The 20093-nt window shown below is 31.9% G+C and overlaps 1 protein-coding gene across 5 annotated transcripts in view; it reads right to left on the bottom strand.

Moving 5' to 3' along the window:
* Positions 1 to 16809, bottom strand: part of LOC143071979 (uncharacterized) — a 59149-nt gene extending 42340 nt beyond the window's left edge. For 2 of the 5 annotated variants that reach the window (XM_076246713.1, XM_076246709.1), the window contains exons 1-3: positions 16691 to 16809; positions 9767 to 10404; positions 8387 to 8677 (exon numbers count right to left, since the gene is read on the bottom strand). In XM_076246713.1, the coding sequence (XP_076102828.1) occupies positions 8387 to 8677; positions 9767 to 10399 (924 nt within the window). In that variant the 5' untranslated portion in view covers positions 10400 to 10404; positions 16691 to 16809. Of the gene's footprint in view, positions 1 to 8386; positions 8678 to 9766; positions 10405 to 13028; positions 13137 to 14948; positions 14991 to 15061; positions 15150 to 16690 lie in introns of those variants that run through there. The other 3 variants (XM_076246710.1, XM_076246712.1, XM_076246711.1) reach the window with 3 other exon arrangements.
* Between the last annotated feature and the right edge of the window lie 3284 nt (positions 16810 to 20093).

The raw sequence follows: 20093 nt of genomic DNA, 5'->3' as shown, positions 1-20093 counted from the left end.
GGTACAAGCTACGATGAAAAAAAAATGTTTCATAGTTGTTATTCAATGTAAATGGGCGTTTTTCAATAAAAGCGTAAATTTCAGACTAAAAAAAATGGAAAATCAACTTGTCTAAAATTTAATTTCAAGACTGACTTATTTTGAATACTTCTATAATAGACCTGTTTGTAAACAAAAAGTGCAATCTTAAATATTCTTTAAAATGATATTATTTTCATAATTTGTGTACTGTTTCGTAGGGGACTTTTGTCCCCTACGAAATTTCTTCTAAACACACATATTTTTTTGCAATTTTAAATGTTTCCTATAGACATTCCAGTTTGTTTACTTTAAATACTAGAAAAATATCATTTTTTTTCTGAATTGGAAAACCATTTTTATCGATAAAGATTAGACAGTACTTCACATATGAAGGTTCAACTCACGTTACGTAGTGGACATTTTGATGCGTTTCGTAGTGGACAAAACCGTTTCGTAGTGGACAAAAAGTTTCGTAGTAGACATCAACCCTATTATTAGCTGCGGAACCGTAGCTCTTAGGTCCTTATGTTATTTTTTGACTATTTGCGTCTATGGTCCGCAAATAGTCAAAAAATAGCATAAGGACCTAAGAGCTACGGTTCCGCAGCTACCCTATTATATGTTAATAAAAACATAATAAATTACATGAAACTAACCCTTGTTATTTGTTTTACACGAATATAATTAAAAAAAGATTAAAAAAAAGACTCCATGGTAGTGGTAGTGTCCACTTACGAAACGTTTTTCTCCCATACTTGTTTCGTAGGGGACCGTTTCGTAAAACTTTTTGTTGGCAAATTTTAATGACTTCGTTTCGTAGTGGACATTTTTCTGAGGGACACACCTTCTGAAATTAAAAAAACCTATATTGAAATGTATTTATTAGAATATGTTGGCTCTGAACATACTTTTGAATTATTAAAGAACTTATGTAAAGTAAAAAAAAACATTTATTTCTTCATTTTTTTACGATATTTTAGAGTATGAATGTTGAACAGGCGGTCTAGGGACATGCCATTGTGGTTGTTTTTGACCATTCAGCAGTCAATATCTTATCAATCCCTCTAAAAATAAACTGTTTCTTTGCTTAAAATGTTAAATCTAATTCAATGTACTGACTGCACAAAAAATTACTTGCAAAGATCAAACACATTTTTTTAAAAGTGGATAGGACAAACCGAAATACGTTTGTATTGAAAAACGCCCAAATAACTCCTACAGTGTCATCTTAGAAAATCATTCATGTTGATTAAGTACAGCTCTTTATAAGAACCAGGCAGAGTGCCATATACATGTGATATATGGGGGGTTCCAGATTTTATCTATAATTGGACTAATAGAAGCAATAAATGAATAAAGCTCAAAAAATAATTTTGAGTGTGAAAATATGAGTGGTTGCCATGGTAACGGACACACTATTTTTGGGTTGTTAAGCATTGTAAAATCATTAAAAAATCAGCTAAATCACCACATTTTAGAGTCTGATTATGAATAGAATCATGCATTTATCATTAATGTTCATATGTAACATTTATACAACTTGGTTTAAGCTTCATTTTAGTGAAGATTGCATGTCAACCAAGTTTGTATATTTTTTGAAAAATTTTACGAAAAAATGCATATTTTCAACATTTCTGAAATTGGGATTTTTTCGAAATTATCAAATTTTCTCAGGTGTTTTTTAAAAAAGTGCAAATGTGTACAGAATAGTTAGCACTGTAGTAATGAAGTTTGGATACTACTTTACCAAATTAAATAGAAAAATGCATGGGATTTTTTTTAGTTTTATCACCATAGCAACCGATTTTTTCCTTGGAAACAGAGTTTTTATTTGCAGAATATTGCAGTTATAGAGCTTAAATGTCCTGAATTGTTTTATAACTAATAAGAAAATACATAAAAGCCAACGCAAACTTTAAATTACTATCGTCAAGTGTTGTTGACTTCAATTGTTACCACGGAAACACATATTGTCCATAGCAACATCCACTTAAAAACTGCAAAAATAGAAATTTATGTAAAAAAATACATACGTAGAGGGTGTTTATTTTCAAATTGGAATATGGCTTCATTCTTTGCTTCACTCAAAGTCTTGTCTGGTTTTTTTTTCCTTCAGATTGTTCAATAAATGTAATATATAATGTAACATTGGGGTTGGAGGGGGGGGGGGGGGTATGTTGATTTTTTAAAATGTTGCATACAAGTAGATACTTAAAAAGATAATTGCATTTGGTCGGACTTTGTTCCGAGTTCATCATCTGATTAGTATGAAATTCAAAACAGTGTAGCTGTGGCCATTGATTGACACATTAAAATCATTCATTGACTGGGACAATTTAGGTGAACGTTTGTATGTAACGACCAATGCTCACTATGTACTTTTTAAAGACACTTAAACTATGGGGTCACCAAAGGTTCTCAACACCTAAATAAAGTAATTCGAAAAATTAATCAGAAATAACACGATATTTTGATTTATATCAATTATATAAATCAAAACACAAAAGTTATTCCTGATTAATTTTTCGAATTATTTTATTATTAAAGGCGTTAAGAAACCTTTGTTGACCCCACAGTTTAAATGTCTATCGTAGGTACGTCATGCACAGTGGTTGTTACAGACAAACGTTCACGTAAATTGTCCCAGTCAATGGATGATTTTGATGGGTCAATCAATGGCCACAGCTACACTGTTTTGAATTTCATACTATCAATTTTTGGAAGTTAGCAGATGATGAACTTCATGGGTTTACATTAACTGGGCCAACCTGGCTTATGGCCGGGCAAGATAGATATGGCCCTAACAATTGTAAGAAAATTCTTAATTTCTTATGGCACACACCCGTCTAAGATGTTATTCCAGCATAAATCACAAAATTGACCTGTAACATAATATTAACAAACCAATAATAGAATCATTTGGTCAAAGCATTTCTAAACTGAAACTTAAGTGTGATGGACGGACGGATAGACGGACAGGCAAATTGAACACATTTTAAGTTGGTGGTGACTTAAAAAAAATAATAATAGTCAATTGTTGATCGCTAATATTAGAAGTCCAGTATAATGGAATCCTCTTTAAATATACATGTAGCTATTAACTTATCATTAATAACTCCTTTGTTGTACTACTATCCTACAATTAAAATTCAGGATCTCCGAGATAGACAAATAGAATACATCTGCTAAGTTGGAATTGTGCTAATCCCGGTAAAATAATTATGCTATTACCGACAAGATTATCATATCAAAATTATCAAGCAAAATAATTGTATCAATTATGAATTATTCCTTACTATGCGTCGTTCTACATACATCTCATAAGTTCATGATTCCGATAACATTATATCTTGTTTTGTGTGTGTGTGTGTGTGTCAAAAGGAAGGTTGGGATTGATTTTTGGAGTGTTGGTCACAACAGTTAAGGAATTATGGGCCAAAAAGGGCCCAAATAAGCATTTTCTTGGTTTTCTCACTATAACTTTAGTTTAAGTAAATAGAAATCTATGAAATTTTTACACAAGGTTTGTGACCACAAAAGGAAGGTTGGGATTGATTTAGGGAGTTTTAGTTCCAACAGTTTAGGAATAAGGGGCCAAAAAAGGGCCCAAATAAGCATTTTTCTTGGTTTTCGCATAATAATATTAGTATAAGTGAATAGAAATCAATAAAACTTAAACACAAGGTTTATGACCACAAAAGGAAGGTTGGGAGTTGAGGTCCCAACAGTTTAGGAATAAGGGGCCAACGAGGGGCCCAAATAAGCATTTTTCTTGGTTTTCGCACCCTAACTTCAGTATCAGTAAACAGAAATCTATGAAATTTAAACACAAGGTTTATGACCATAAAAGGAAAGTTGGGATTGATTTTGGGAGTTTTGGTCCAAACGGTTTAGGAATAGGGGGCCCAAAGGGTCCAAAATTAAACTTTGTTTGATTTCATCAAAAATTGAATCCTTGGGGTTCTTAATTTTTGGTCCCATTTTCAAATTGATCTACATTAAGGTCCAAAGGGTCCAAAATTAAACTTAGTTTGATTTTAACAAAAATTGAATCCTTGGGGTTCTTTGATAATTATGCTGAATCTAAACATGTACTTAGATTTTTCATTATGGGCCCAGTTTTCAAGTTTGTCCAAATTGTGGTCCAAAATTTAACTTTGTTTGATATCAACAAAAATTGAATCTTTGTGGTTCTTTGATATGCTGAATCTAAACATGTACTTAGATTTTTGATTATAGGCCCAGTTTTCAAGTTGGTCCAAATTGGGGTTCAAAATTAAACTTTGATTTCAACAAAATTGTATATTTGGGGTTCTTTGATATATGCTTAATCTAATCATGTATTTAGATTTTTGATGTTTGGGACCGTTTAACAAATTGGTCCACATTGAGGTCTAAAGGGTCCAAAATTGAACTTTATTTGATTTCATAAAAAATTGAATTCTTAGGGTTCTTTGATATGCTGAATCTAACCATGTATTTTGATTTTGGATATTGGACCATAATAGGTAATGTCCAATTTAAAATTTAAAGCTTTTAAGTTTAGGTTCTGAGACCATGTTCATTATGTGTCAGAAACCTTTGTTGTGTCAACTATTTAGTCACAATCCAAATTCAGAGCTGTATCAAACTTGAATGTTGTGTTCATACTTGCCCCAATGTTCAGGGTTCGAACTCTGTGGTCGTATAAAGCTGCTCCCTGCGGAGCATCTTGTTTTAGGTTCAAATTTCAAAAAAAATATTTTGCTATTCTCAACGTTTTTTTTAACCTTTACATGAATTACGCCCCTATTTTCTGTATCTGTCTCTGTAACCTTTATAAAAAACTGCATTAATCCCGAGATTTGGAATGAAACCACTAAGCTGAGAATATTTGCATAAATACAAGATTAATAACAGTAATAATTTGAAGACAAATTCCACACAAGGTCTTATTTAATTAAATGCAACACTAGAAACAGCGCAGTACATACCAATGTTATTTTTCTTTGTAATTATCAATGTTTTCTAGTCCCAACAAGTTGTAATCATTCATGAATACAAGACTTTAGTGTCCCATGTGTAAAAAAAGAATAAATTTCTGATGTCCCACGCGTTGTGCACACATTTGATCGATTCAAGGTACAATGGCAAAAACTAAAATAAACACTTTTTATGGCCGCGCCGCAATTTGGGAGGGGGAGGGGGCGTTGTAGTAGGACCCTTACAAATTTATTCTTAAGGCATTCAAATGAATAAAACTTGAGGTTTCCCAAAATCTGACAAAAATCCCAAAACATGACAACTACAATGAACCTTAACTTAGCTCTGAAACTAAAACCAAGTTATATCGATGTTATATAAGAAATTTCTGAGAGAAAAAAAATGATTCTATTTATAATCAGGCTCGCCGACCAAACGTTATCTTTTCAAAAATCTTCATGCATGATATCTTTAAAAAGATGAACCTACCCCCCCCCCCTTTTTTTTTACCTTCTAACCCCAATATTACATTATATATTACATTTATTGAAAACCTGAAGGAAAAAAACAAAACAAGACTGTGAGTGAAGCAAAGCATGCAGTCATGTTCCAATTTGAAAATAAACACCCTCTATTTATGTATTTTTTTACATAAATTTCTATTTATGCAGTTTCAGAGTGGATGTTGCTATGGTTAATATGTGTTTCTGTGGTAACAATTGAAGTCAACAACACTTGATGATAATAATTTAAAGTTTTATGTATTTTCTTATCGGTTATGAAAAAATCCTATACATTTAAGCTCTTAAACTGCAATATTCTGCAAATAAAACTCTGTTTCCAAGGAAAAAATCGGTTGCTATGGTGATAAAACTGAAGAAAATCCCACGCATTTTTCTATTCAATTTGGTAAAGTAGTATCCAAACTTCATAACTACAGTGCTAACTATTCTGTACACATTTGCACTTTTTTGAAAAACACCAGAGAAAATTTGTTAATTTCGAAAAAATCCCAATTTCAGAAATGTTGAAAATATGCATTTTTTCACAAAAATTTCAAAAAAATTACAAATTTAGTTGACATGCAATCTTCACTAAAATGAAGCTTAAACCAAGTTCTATCAATGTTAGATTTGAACATTAATGAACAAGAATGTGTCCAAAGTACACGGATGCCCCACTCCCACTATCATTTTCCATGTTCAATGGACCGTGAAATTGGATAAAAAATATAATTAGGCATTAAAATTAGAAAGATAATATCATAGGGAACATTTGTACTAAGTTTCAAGTTGATTGGACTTCAACTTCATCAAAAACTACCTTGACCAAAAACTTTAACCTGAAACATGCACTTTCATTTTCTATGTTCAGTGGACCGTGAAATTGGGGTCAAAAGTTTAATTTGGCTTTAAAATTAGAAAGATAATATCATAAGGAACATGTGTACTAAGTTTCAAGTTGATTGGACTTCAACTTCATCAAAAACTACCTTGACCAAAAACTTTAACCTGAAACATGCACTTTCATTTTCTATGTTCAGTGGACCGTGAAATTGGGGTCAAAAGTTTAACTTGGCTTTAAAATTAGAAAGATAATATCATAAGGAACATGTGTACTAAGTTTCAAGTTGATTGGACTTCAACTTCATCAAAAACTACCTTGACCAAAAACTTTAACCTGAAGCGGGACAGACGGACGAACGAACAGACGAACGAACGAACGAACAGACGGACGGACGAACGAACGAACGGACGCACAGACCAGAAAACATAATGCCCCTCTACTATCGTAGGTGGGGCATAAAAATGCATGATTCTATTCATAAGCAGGCTCTGAATTGTGGTGATTTAGCTGTTTTTTGAAAGATTTTACCAAGCTTAACGACCAAAAAATAGAGTGTCCGTTACCATGACAACCACTCATATTTTCCCACTTAAATTTTTTTTTTGAGCAATATTCATTTACTGCTTCTACTAGGCCAATTATAGATAAAATCTGAAACCATCATGTATCGCACTCTGCCTGGTTCTTACAAAGAGCTGTACTTAATAAGCAATTATTGTCCTGCTGATTTAAAAATATTGATGTATACAGTAACTGGTTTTAAACATGTTGTAAACATTTCGCCAAAAAAACCTTTACAGGGTAATTATTATATGAGGAAGCCACTAACAGTTCTGTTGGTATTTGATGTATTTGTCTATCTTATCCTTCTTATAATGCAGTTCACCGTTTCTTTCTGTGCACTATAATTTCTGCAGGATCATAAAAATAAGAAAATAGTTTTTTAGGGCAATAACTTCTATGTGAAGTCGAATGACAATTTTGGCAAAGTTCACCTATTTAAAAATCTAGTTCTGAAAAAAATATTGTTGTTACAGCGTAAATACCAAGGTTTATATATAAATTGGAAAACAATATCTTTGTAGTTCAACAACACCTAACATGATATGACTCGCCATTTCTGCAATTTTTGGCTTATTTGTAGTGGATTTGTAATGCTGGTGTTTGATTTATGTTTTCAGATTCTTTCCAGCTACTATAAGTACCAAAAAAAAGAATAGGGTTGAATAATGTTTCAAGGGCAATGACTTACATTAGGGTTGTTATATCTGAGAAACTTATCCTGCTGATCATTTGTGCCATTTATTGTGTCACTTCATATGTAGACGAAACGCGCGTCCGACGTATAATACGTATTTTATTATAATCCTGGTACCTTTGACAACTATTCATTCGTCTTTTATAGCTTTCAAGATAAATAGCCAAACTTGAAAAAAAGTATTGTAAAACGTCAATTAAAGGTAATAATCCTATTATAGTCCTAATGAGTAGTAGCAAATCTTGTTATTCTTAACATTTTTACCACTGTTAGATCTATTGCAGTTTTAAAAATAATAGACGATACTCTCCTCTAATCCGTGTTCTAGTTTAGCTTTAGAGGCCATTGACGGATGGCAAGCAAGAACATGGACCAAATTTTTGAAACTATAATCCAAAAGAATAATTGTGGCCCAGCTTGGTTCCGATTTGCCAAAAGAGGATTTTTTGAAACATTATCAGACGACAAAGATGAAAATCGTCATATAATGATCGAAAAAATCCTATATCATCACGCTGAGGATTTAAAAAGAGGCTTGTGCTCATAAAGTGTTGTATATAGAACAGTATGATATCATCCAAAAAAAACTACGAGCTGCAATGTTCTGAACATGAGACCCCTGCCACAAAAAGCTATTGCTTTAAAAACTGCTTTGAATAAGTAGTCTACTAGCGCAGCTATGGAAACGAGCTTATCAAACAACTAGGTCAAAGAACGCACGACTTCACTTCTCCAACAACTAGTTTTTAATAAAAAAAAAATCTCATTCAATGATGTTGCTACATGTATAAATATTACCTGTAATGCATCATTTATCAGAGGAATTTCTTGGACAGCTGTCTGTATAGATGAGTTCATTCCTTGAAGAGTAGTCGTTGCCCCTTGAACTGATCTATCCATGCCTTGTAGGGTAGTGTTTACCATTTGTACTGATTCATCTATGCATTGAAGTCTGGTGTTTGCCGCTTGTACTGATCCACCTATACCTTGGACATTCCATCCAATTCCTTGTAAGGATGTACTAATGCCATGGACGTCCGTTCTCATCCCTTGTACAGAAGTATTTGTCTCTTTGAGGTAAACTTCAAACTAATGGTAGAAAAATTATTTCTTTAGACTTTGCATTGTATGTGTTATATATGCTTATGGAACAGCTGTCAGTAGAAACACAAAATGACACAGAAATTATACAACTATAGGTCATCGTACTGTCTTCAAAATTAAGGAAAGCCCGTACCATTTAGTCAGCTATAAAAGTCCACAAAGTGACAAATATAAAACAAATCAAACGAGAAAAAGAACAGCATAATTTATGTACAACATAATGAATGAAAAAAAAACATATGTGACATAGTTACAAACGACAAACAATGATTTACAGTCCCTTACACATACATAATATGGCGGGATAAAACATGTAAGCTGACGACCAACCCTCAGCTTACCTTGGATAGTGGTGTAACAGTGCAACATAAGAGCAAACTGCAAAATCAGTTGAACAGGCTTAACTCATCAAATTGAAACAACTAGAAATACATCTTACAAAAACACATTGTGGAAGTGGCCGGCTACTTGTCAATCCAAACAACATAAACACACCAAGTGCCGATCTAAGAGTACTCGCAATAACTACTAATGAAAATATCATGCATCAGAAACTTTTTTTTTTTTTCAATATTGGCTAATAGGGGATGGTTGAGATCTCACAAAACATGTTTAACCCTGTCGCATTTTGTTTAGCCTGTCCCAGTCAGGAGTTTCTGACCTCTACTGGTCTTCTATGTTTTTTATTCAATTCTAATTCATTAATGTGTTTCGGAGTTTAGTGTGATGTCCACTTTTACTGAACTCAAATGAACATGACTCTAAACTCAATTAGTAAATTTTTTTGTTTTAGGGGCCAGCTAAAGACCACCTCCGGGTGCAAGATTTTCTCGCTGTGTTGAAGACCTATAGTTGGTCGTGCACTAGCGTTAAGTTTAATTTGCATATAATCATATCATTTTGGGTCAAATAAACTTGAGGTTAAAATTATTGTTTTTTTGAGTATTTGTTAGACAAGAAATAATAATGTTTTGCCAGAAAATTATTGCTATAACCGTAAAAGCTAAGTAAAGCACCAAATGCACTTATTAATAAGTAAAAAAATATCATCAACTTTTGCATAAATGTAACTACCTCCTCAAATCTCTTGTTTAGATCTGACAGGTGTATATAGTATTGTTTACACAGTTGTTCATCAAGAGGTCTGTTCTTCATTTCATCAAGTTCACTCTGTCTGGTGGGGTCAAGCTGAATGACATGATATGTAAGATCTGGCCACAGTGAATTGTACTTTGGCTCAGTTATAGCGCCGTTTGTGTTATGACTAAGAAAATCATTTTTGTACTGCCTAAGAGACCTGACTGCCTGATCTTCGGCTGGTTTCAAGGTGAAGCAGTTGACAAGTATAAGTCCCATCAAGGTTATATCAAGGTCATCAAGTTGTACGGGTTTAGCTGTATATTTACAGTGACAGTGGTGTTTACCTGGTCCAGGGTTCTCTGTATACAACAGGTTCCATTGATAGTTGTTCAGAGGAAGTTTTTGTCTGGCAATACAGTTTGTGCTATCTGCACAGCAGTACCATGTATATCTGTGATTTAAATGAAACAAGGTGTGAACTACAGGTTGGTTGTTTATAAAATCTTGCAAGCAACTGAATCCAGCTTTAGTAAAGTTGTTCTCTAGTTGTCTTCTAAACACAGGAGTAACAACTTCTAGAAACACAGACCCAATAACAAAAAAACGTCTATGGTCTTCTCTGTCCATGATTTCTAAAAATTAGATATATATATGTGAATATGATAACAATATAATGCAACAGTATATTTTCTGTAATCAGAATTAAATTATCACGTGGAGGTTGTCATTTATCAAAAAACAAATTATGACAATCATAATAAGTAAATATTTGAAGCCATAACTAATGAATATTAAATAACACGGAGATTCAAAATATGTAGGTTATTGTATGATTGAATGGTAATAATGGTCTGTACTGTGACTTTAGGTGTTGCTGTTTACCTTTACAGATTGCTTAACCAGATTGTAAAACTGACAATAGAATTGGGATATTTCAATTGACCAATTGGTATTGATGAATAGGTGATCACTCACGCATTTAGAGTCCACATGAATGCTGTCCTATCACTTCACTATTTTAATTGTTACTGTTATAGTATAACTGAGATAGGTTTTTTCAAATGTTATCCATATGGCTTTAAGCGTCAATTTTTATCTTTGTTTGATAACACAGTATGCATTCAATCTACATGAGTGAAATATATGGTAAATACAAATCATTGATGATATGAATAAGACTAGAGTACTACCACAAGATGCATACTGCAATTCATGTTTTTATTTTTGCCTAAAAAAAGGTTCATTTAATTAAAATAAACATATTCAACAGGTAAAGGAAATACACATCGTAGTTTCAGTCTTTTTATCATTGAAATAAATGAATTTCTTGAAGTAATTGAGCATCATTTTGCCAAAGAAACACAATATTAAGATGGAAGAGAGATTTTAATTTTACTGTCATGTCAAATATTAGGAGTGAGCAAGTAAGCACAAAATGTATATAAATATATATACATGTATATGTACGTCTGAACCAATGACAACTCTACAACATATTTGTGATGGTGATACATGGCTGTGTACATTCTGTATATACAACTCGTCTAAGCATCTACTCAACAATGTTTGATCTATATATTTATGTATATATATATGTTTATTTTATGTCATATAATGCAGATTTCCTCTTAATGTTTCAATAGCCAAATACTTTGAGTGCTCAGATTTCTTGAATTGTGTTGAAAAAAACTCATTCGTCTCTTCGGCTTTTTCAAGAGGGGAGATAACTCAAAATTATTTTGTTTGCTCTTGTTGAAATCAGAATTACTTTATAATTTTCATAATTTCCAAGATTAATAAACACCAGAACAACTGTTTACATTCCTTCATTTAAACATTTGTTTAATACTTATTGAATGGTTCCTTGTACATATTGTTTATGCTTATGAAATATCTAAATCATATTTGAATTATTATGTATTTATTGACAGTGATATTTTACATCTCATCCAGTATTCCGTTTCACCATTTGAAATAATAAAAAAAATAACTGATTGTATTAATTTTTTGGAATATGTTCCCACATTTTTCACTATATCATTAGATTTTGTTTCTATATCCACAGTGTTCTGTTAAGTTTTCCATGATATGTGTCCCAGATAAACAAGTGCACAATCTGTATCATAGATACAGAATTTAGCAATATTTTATTATGTCCTTTATTATTATAAGTTATAATTATAGTTATAGAACAAGCAAGTCACTATATGCCAATTAATCTGCACGCTCTCGCCCCATATTTATTGACCCCATATATACTGTATTAGGTCACTAGCACACTACATATGTACGTTAACTACATGTAATAATCAAATTTACTTTGGGCAAAACTTACACAAAAAGTATTATTACCCGGTTTGACTGTGACTGAAACACAGATTTCAGATTTACACTGTACACAAAATATTATCAAATATTTAATGATCCAACCTTTTGGTTGAAAACATATCACGTTTAGCATAAAATCGTCAAAAATTGTTTTTAGTCTCGCTACACTCGGTATTTTTTTTTTATCTAGCTTACACTCGGTATTTTTTTATCTAGCTTTGCTGTGCATTATCTAGATTATAGCACAAAAAGAAAAAAAGTTTTTATTTCATTTCCCAAAGATATATGTCCCAGTTATGTCCCAATATCAGATCCGAAATTTTATTATGATTATTTCCAATTTTTCATTCCCGTTTTTCCCACGTTAGGATACCAACTTATTTGAAGATATTGTCTTGCTGATCATATTTGGTATTTTAATTTATATATCTATCTTTAAAGTTTCTGTCTATCTATTATAGTTTTCAAGATGATGAGGGAAAAAGTCAAAATAGTAAAATTCGCCAATTGAATGCAGTAACTCCTATAAGGAGTCGTCTGACAATTTTGATGTCGATAAACATAAGGTTCAGCTCATAATTCTGAACATTTTGCTTCCGTTAGATTTTTTAATCTAAAGCAGTTTTCACGGAAAATATCAAAAAATAGCATTTTACCCCTGATCACCCCTATGTTCTATTTTTGACATGTCGTCCATGTTGATACGTTAACAGCGTCACTGGACAATATTTTTTTAAACAATTTACCAAGATGATGATATTGACCGTATAAACTTATATGATCATCACCTTACTTTCAAAAGATTTAAATATACCAAAGTACTTTCATTTCAAATTCATAACAACACGTCTTCCACGGAAACAAACAAAATAGATAGAATTATTTATAGGAAATAATACAAGATGTAAAATATTTTCAAATTACCCACCACTTCAAGAACATTTGTTGTCAAACAAACATATTGCAAATTCTGAAAATTAGTTCATTATAAAACGAATGTATGTGTGGAAATCCCCCTTACTATTTTTATCCTAACTGTTCCATTGTTAAATGGGAGACAACTCAACGTAATAACATGGTAACTAGAAAATATTTTTGTACAAGTCAGACGGTATATACAAATATTTCCTAGGCGTCTGAAAAAGATAAATAAATTTAAAAAAAATTATAAGGGTTGAATTGGTATCAAAGTACATGCATTATAGTACCCTGAGTCAGATGTTAATCAATGATAAGAATAAGGTCTAAGCACATACGTATTATGAATGGAAATGAATTGGGGGAGTGGAATGCAAAAAGAAACTTTAGATGAAAAGCCAAATTGGAAGTTACGATATATATAGAGAGGCAGGTATAAGAATATTTTTTTCAATTATTTGAGATTTTTAGCTTGATTAAGCAGCAATAAGTTTTGCTCGACAATGGACAGCAGTCTCTCAGAAGTTATAAAATACATATTATACAGCAACGGCATTTGGTGAGCAGATGAATCTAGGTAAAGCTAAAAATGTGGCAAAAGATAATGGGCATATCAACCTTTTTAAATCAAAGGGGAATGATACATATTCATATCCTACTAACATTAATATTAGAATATGCTTCCATAAATTGCTTTTTATTTACAATAGTTATTTCTTATAGTTAATTATAAAAAAGATAATCAAATCGAGTGCTTATGTTAACTTGTTAAGCATTTGTTAGCTATCGTCACTTAAAATGCTTTAGAATTGCTATAGGCAATTATAATGTTTCAATTATGTATAGGCTCCTTTAAAATCTTTATTGTCATTACACTGCATGTTATAGCATGATAGCATGTAATACAACATAGCAAAATGGAAACATCAATATCAACATGATCATTTATATACATTACGAAATTTGATATTTCAAGGGGCCCTGTCCTTACATGTATAGACTCTTTTCCAAATATGAACACGTGATCATGGGCTGAGAATTAATGTTATTTAATCTATATCATTCAAATCTATAAACTGTGTGTTCTCAATTATCAAAAAATCAAAGTAAAGTTTTCTAATATTGCTGTTTGTGTCATAATATGAACAGAAATGAATGTTAGCTTCAATATTTTTTCCTTTCTTTCATATTTTTTCTTCTTTTCGTATTTATATATACATCTCTGTTTCTACAAATATGTGGTCACTTATTCTTAATTTGTTTGATTAGTTTTCTTAACTCCAATTTTGAGCAAGTTCTATAGGTTTTCTTCAAAATTATTTAGTTTTACATGTTTATGAATAGTGGGTTTGCTATTGTTGGCTTACATCTGTTATCTTATCATTTATTAACTTTTCATTAAAAAATTTCAGTTTTAATTTTCTTTGTTTTCTGGTGGTTTTTTTATATATATAGTTTCGTTATCTAAGAAAAATTTTCATCAATGTGTCTAGAATGGGTGGGGGAGGATTTTTTTTACAATGGCTCTCATGTTGGCCTGTAAGTAGGGTCATTGGACACATATTTTGCAACAAGTTGACACAATGATGATATTAGCCATGTTCAGTTCCAAATATCCCAGTAGTCCTTAAATGCAGTATCTCCTATAACGAGTCGTCTGACAATTTTGATGTCGATATACATTAGGTTGAGCTTATAATTTTGAACATTTTGCTTTTGTTAGATTTTGTAATCTATAGCGGTTTTCAAAGAAAATATCAAAAAATAGAAAATTACCCCTACGTTCTATTTTTGACATGCCGTCCATGTTAAAAGTTGATACGTTAGTAGCGACACTGGACAATTTCTTTTAAACAAGATACCAAAATGATGATATTGGCCGAATAAAATTATATGATAATCATCTTACTTTCAAAAGAAGTAAACATACCAATGTACTTTCATTTCAAATTCATAACAACACGTCTTTCACGGAAACAAAAAAATAGATAGAATTTTCTATAAAAAATAACACAAGATTTTTAACATGTTCAAAGTACCCACCACTTCAAGAACATTTGTTATCAAACAAACATATTGCAGTGTCTGAAGATTAGTTCATTATAAAACGAATGTATGTGCGGAAATCCCCCATACTATTTTTATCAAAACTGTTCCATTGTTAAATGGGAGACAACTCAACGTTATATCATGGTAACTGGAAAACATTTTTGTGCCAGTCAGACGGTATATACAAAGATTTCCTAGGCGTCCGAAAAATATAAATAAATTAAAAAATTTATATGGGTTGAATTGGTATGAAAGTACATGCATTATAGTACCCCGTGTCAGCTGTTAATCAAGGATAAGAATGAGGACTGAGAACATACGTATTATGAATGGAAAAGAGTTGGGGTTTGGGACTGCCAAAAGAAAGATAAAAAGCCAGATTGGAAGTCACGATATATAGAGAGAGGCAGGTATAAGAATATGTTTTTCAATAATTTGAGATTATTAGCTTGAGTAACGCAGCATTAAGTGTTTTTGTTTTTACCATTGAGAGTATTCTCTCAGGAATAATAAATTACATATTATACAGCAATGGCATTTAGGAAAAGCTAACAATGTGGCAAAAGATAAAGGGCATATTTCACCCTTTTTAAATCAAAATTGAATGATTAATGTTTATATCCTACTAACATTAATATTAGAATGCTTCCATACGTTGCTTTTTATTTCCAATAGTAATTTCTAATAGTTGAGTTTAATATTAATAATCAAATTCGAGTGCTTATGTTAACTTGTTCAGCATGCATTTGTTAGCTATCGTCACTTAAAATCCTTTAGAATTGCTATAAACATTAGGCAACTATACTGTTGCAATAATGTATAGGCTCCTTTAAAATCAGTATTGCCATTACACTGCATGTTATAGCATGTAATACAACATAGCAAAATGGAAACGTCAATGTCAACAAGATCATTTATATACATTACGAAATTAAATATTTCAAGAAAGCCCTGTCCTAACTTATATAGACTTTTTTTCAAAAATGTACGTGTGATCGTGGGTTGAGAATAAATGTTATTTAATGCATATCATTTAAATCTATAAACGTCGTCTTCTCGATTATCAAAAAATCAAAGTAAAGTTTTCTAACAGTACTGTGTGTGTCATAATATGAAAAGTAATGAATGTCATCTTCAATATTTTGGCATTTCTTTCATATTTGTTCTTCTCTTCGTATTCATAGCTACATCTCTGTTTCTACAAAACAAATGTGGTCACATATTCTTAATTTGTTTGATTAGTTTTCTAAACTCTTTTAGCAATTTTTTTTTTAGTCTTTCTTCAAAATTCTTTTGTTTTACAAGTTTATGATTAGTGGGTTTTCTGTTGTTGGCTTACATCTGTTATCTTATCATTTACTTACTTTACTTAGATTTTGGTGAAAATTAACTGATGACGACGACGATAGACACCAAATATTCCGAAAGCGCACATCGGTCAAGAGTGCTAAAATAAATATCCTCGCCATAGAAATTCATATAATCATTACATTACTTTCAAAAGAATCAAATAAACCGATGTACTTTCGTTTTAAATATATTACAAAACGTCTTTAAAGGAATAAAAAAAGATGATAGAATTATCTTCAGGAAATTATATGTTCAAAAAAATGTTCAAATTACCTTCTGCATCAAGAACATTGGTTATCAAACGAAAATATTGCAGTTTCTGATCATTGATTCATTCCAAACTGAATGTAAGTGTAGAAATCCCACTTACTATCAAAACTGTTCCATTGTTCAATGGGAAACAACTCGATGTTATATTAAGCAAATTGAAAATGTTCTTTTTTTTTTAATCACAACGTATATTGAAAGATTTTCTATGTGTCCAATAAAAGTAAGAAAAAAAAAGGTAAAAGAAAAGAAAAGAAGGGGTTAATTTGTATGATTGACCCCCCCCCCCCCTTTTTTTAATAAATAAAAAAAGTATCCAGCACTATAACCCCATAGAAAGAAGCAAATAGCAAATCGCAGTGATACTGTATGTAATTCTGGTCAAATTGAAAATGTCTAAAAAAAAAATTATTAAAACAACTAAATGCTCTCGGCAAGAGCCTGTGTTTTTCACCTGTATCTACTGTAGTTTAATCAAGTAAAATGAGGTTTGTACAGGGAAGTTTTAGCTAGCTTTAATTGTATAGTTTTATTGTTGATTTCCACCCCAATTTGTATCTAGTGTTAAATTAGATATTTATATGACAGAACTTTCTTGGTATTCCTAATTATTGGAAGAATTTTTTAAACATAAGTAGTATACCTAAAACGACGAAGTTATTTTTCATTTAGTTGTATATATTTTTAAAACCGTTTTTTTCAAAAGTGATTTTTTTTTCGAAGGATTTAATATTTCGCAGTGGTGTTTTGCCATGGCTTTGTTTGGACTTTTTTGTTTGCTGTTTGGCCTTGAATGTTTGTCCCTAATATTTTATTAACTGTGCATTTGCATTCAGATATCGCAGATCAAATTTATTCGTTCATAATGTGTTAATTTACGTTTTTTTGATTGATTTAAGCCTGCCAATTGATATTTATCGAGTGTTTTTCTATGTTGTGATGTTATGCTATTGTTTCAGAAAAAGGGAGAAGGTTTGGAACCATTAAAACGTTTAATCCCGCTGCAAATGTTTGCACCTGTCCTAAGTCAGGAATCTGATGTACAGTAGTTGTCGTTTGTTTATGTAATTTATACGTGTTTCTCGTTTCTCGTTTTTTATATAGATTAGACCGTTGGTTTTCCCGTTTGAATGGTTTTACACTAGTAATTTTGGGGCCCTTTATATCTTGTTGTTTGGTGTGAGCCAAGGCTCCGTGTTGAAGGCCGTACATTGACCTATAATGGTTTACTTTTATAAATTGTTATTTGGATGGAGATTTGTCTCATTGGCACTCACACCACATCTTTCTGTATCTATTAAAATAATTATTAATAGTATTATATACCCTCATAATGATTAAGGTTACATTTGGTTTAATTCGGCCCAGTACTTGCTTACTTACTTAGTCCTTGTTATGCCTTTTGGCACATAGGGCAAGGACAAGTTGCCGCCACTCCTCTCTGTTTTCTGCTTTTTTCTCAATAGTTCCCCAGGTGTAACCTCTCTCTTTCATCTCTGTTTCTATTGTTCTACGCCATGTTGTTTTTTGTCGTTCTCTCTTCCTTTTTCCCTCTGGTGTCCATCTTAATGCAACTTTGGTCATATCTCCTTGTGGTTTTCTTAGGACATGACCAAGCCATCTCCATCTTTTCTGTAGCAGAGTGGTTTCAATATCTTGGCTTTTTGTTTTCTTATGAAGATTTTCATTTGTTATTTTGTTTGGCCAGTATATCTTCATGATTCTACGTAGGCAGGTGTTATGAAAGCTGGATAACCTGTTAATGTCTTTTTCGGTCATTCTCCAGCATTCAGCTCCATAAAGTAAAACTGATGTTACACAGCTGTTATAGATTTTCAGTTTGGTCTTTTTTCTGATTGATGGTGTTTTCCAGATGTTTCGGCCCAGTAGTAAAATTTAAAGCAGGTGATCCCATTGTAGTCTTACAATAGTAACTGAAGACCCATTATCATTTTTTAAATTAGTTTTCAAGTTTTTACCATTTGAAATTGTTTTAATTTTTTGCAATATTCTCTTAGACATCTATAGTAAAACCCTTATGCTCTATTTAAGCCATAGTGGCCTTCTTGGTTGATGGGTGATACATTTTTCAATCCTGATACCCTATTGAAAATTGTGGCTTAATTTAAATATCTATTTGGCCCAGTAGATTTAGTGGAGAAGATTTTGTAAAACATTATAAAAATGTACGAAAAATTATGAAAAATTTACTAAAAAGGACAATAACACCTGGAGGGGTGAATTGACAACTTTGACCATTCGACTTATTTGTAGAGCTTACTTTGTTGAACATGTTTGCTGTTTAAGTTTATCTCTGTCTATTATAATGTTCAAGAAAATAACCAAAAACTGATTTTTTTTCTTTAATGACCAATTCAGGGTCAGCAACAAAATGACGAGTTGTCTGATGCGTCTGAAAATTTCGGGGCAGATAGATGTTGACATAATGAACATTTTTACCCCCATATCAGATTTGCTCTTAAAGCTTACATGTAAGTTTCGGAAATATAAGCCAAACTGTATCCCCCATGTTTTATTATTAGCCATGGTGGCCATCTTGTTGATGGGCTGGATCATCGGATACATTTTTTAAGGCTATATACCATGAGGATGATTTAGGCTAAGTTTTGTTTTATTTGGCTCTGTAGTTTCAGATGAGAAGATTTTTTGTTAAAAATTACGAAAGTTTACTACGAAAATTGTGAAAATGTTTTATTTGAAAGGCAGTAACTCCTTATTGACAATTTTGGTCATTTGACTTATTTGTAGTTTTTACTTTGCTTAACAAGTTTGCTGTCTACAGTTTATCTGTATCTGTATCTGTTACAATATTTAAGATAATAACCAAATCTGCAAAATTTCCTTTAAATATTACCAATTCAGGGGCAGCAACCCCAACAATGGGTTGTCTGATGCATCTGAAAATTTCTGGGCAGGTAGATGTTGACCTGATGAACATTTTTACAACTGTTAGATTTGCTCTTGATGCATTGGTTTCCGAGATATAAGTATAAAACTGCATTTCATCCCCATGTTCATTTTAGCCATGGCATCCATCTTGGTTGATGGATAATTTTTTTAAACTATGTACCCTAGGATGATTTAGGTCAAGTTTTATTTCATTGGCCAATTATTTTCAGAGGCAAAGATTTTTGTAAAAGTTAATGGACGACGACAGATGAAAGTTGCCCAGAGAAATAAAAAGCTCACTTGCCACTTATTGGCCAGGTGAGCTTATATATGAGATTGATAGTTTAAGTGACCTAGCATTTAAGGAATAACAGTACTGTAGTTGAAGAGTTGCCATCGTCAATTGTAGATTTGACGGTCGCAAATGCAGTTTTACTGGCGACGCGTAGCGGAGACGGTAAAACGGAGATTTGCGACCTTCAAATCAAAATTGACGGTG

This window comes from Mytilus galloprovincialis, chromosome 4 (genome assembly GCF_965363235.1).
Source record: "Mytilus galloprovincialis chromosome 4, xbMytGall1.hap1.1, whole genome shotgun sequence".
NCBI lineage: Eukaryota > Metazoa > Mollusca > Bivalvia > Mytilida > Mytilidae > Mytilus > Mytilus galloprovincialis.
This window is presented reverse-complemented; position numbering and strand designations above follow the sequence as displayed.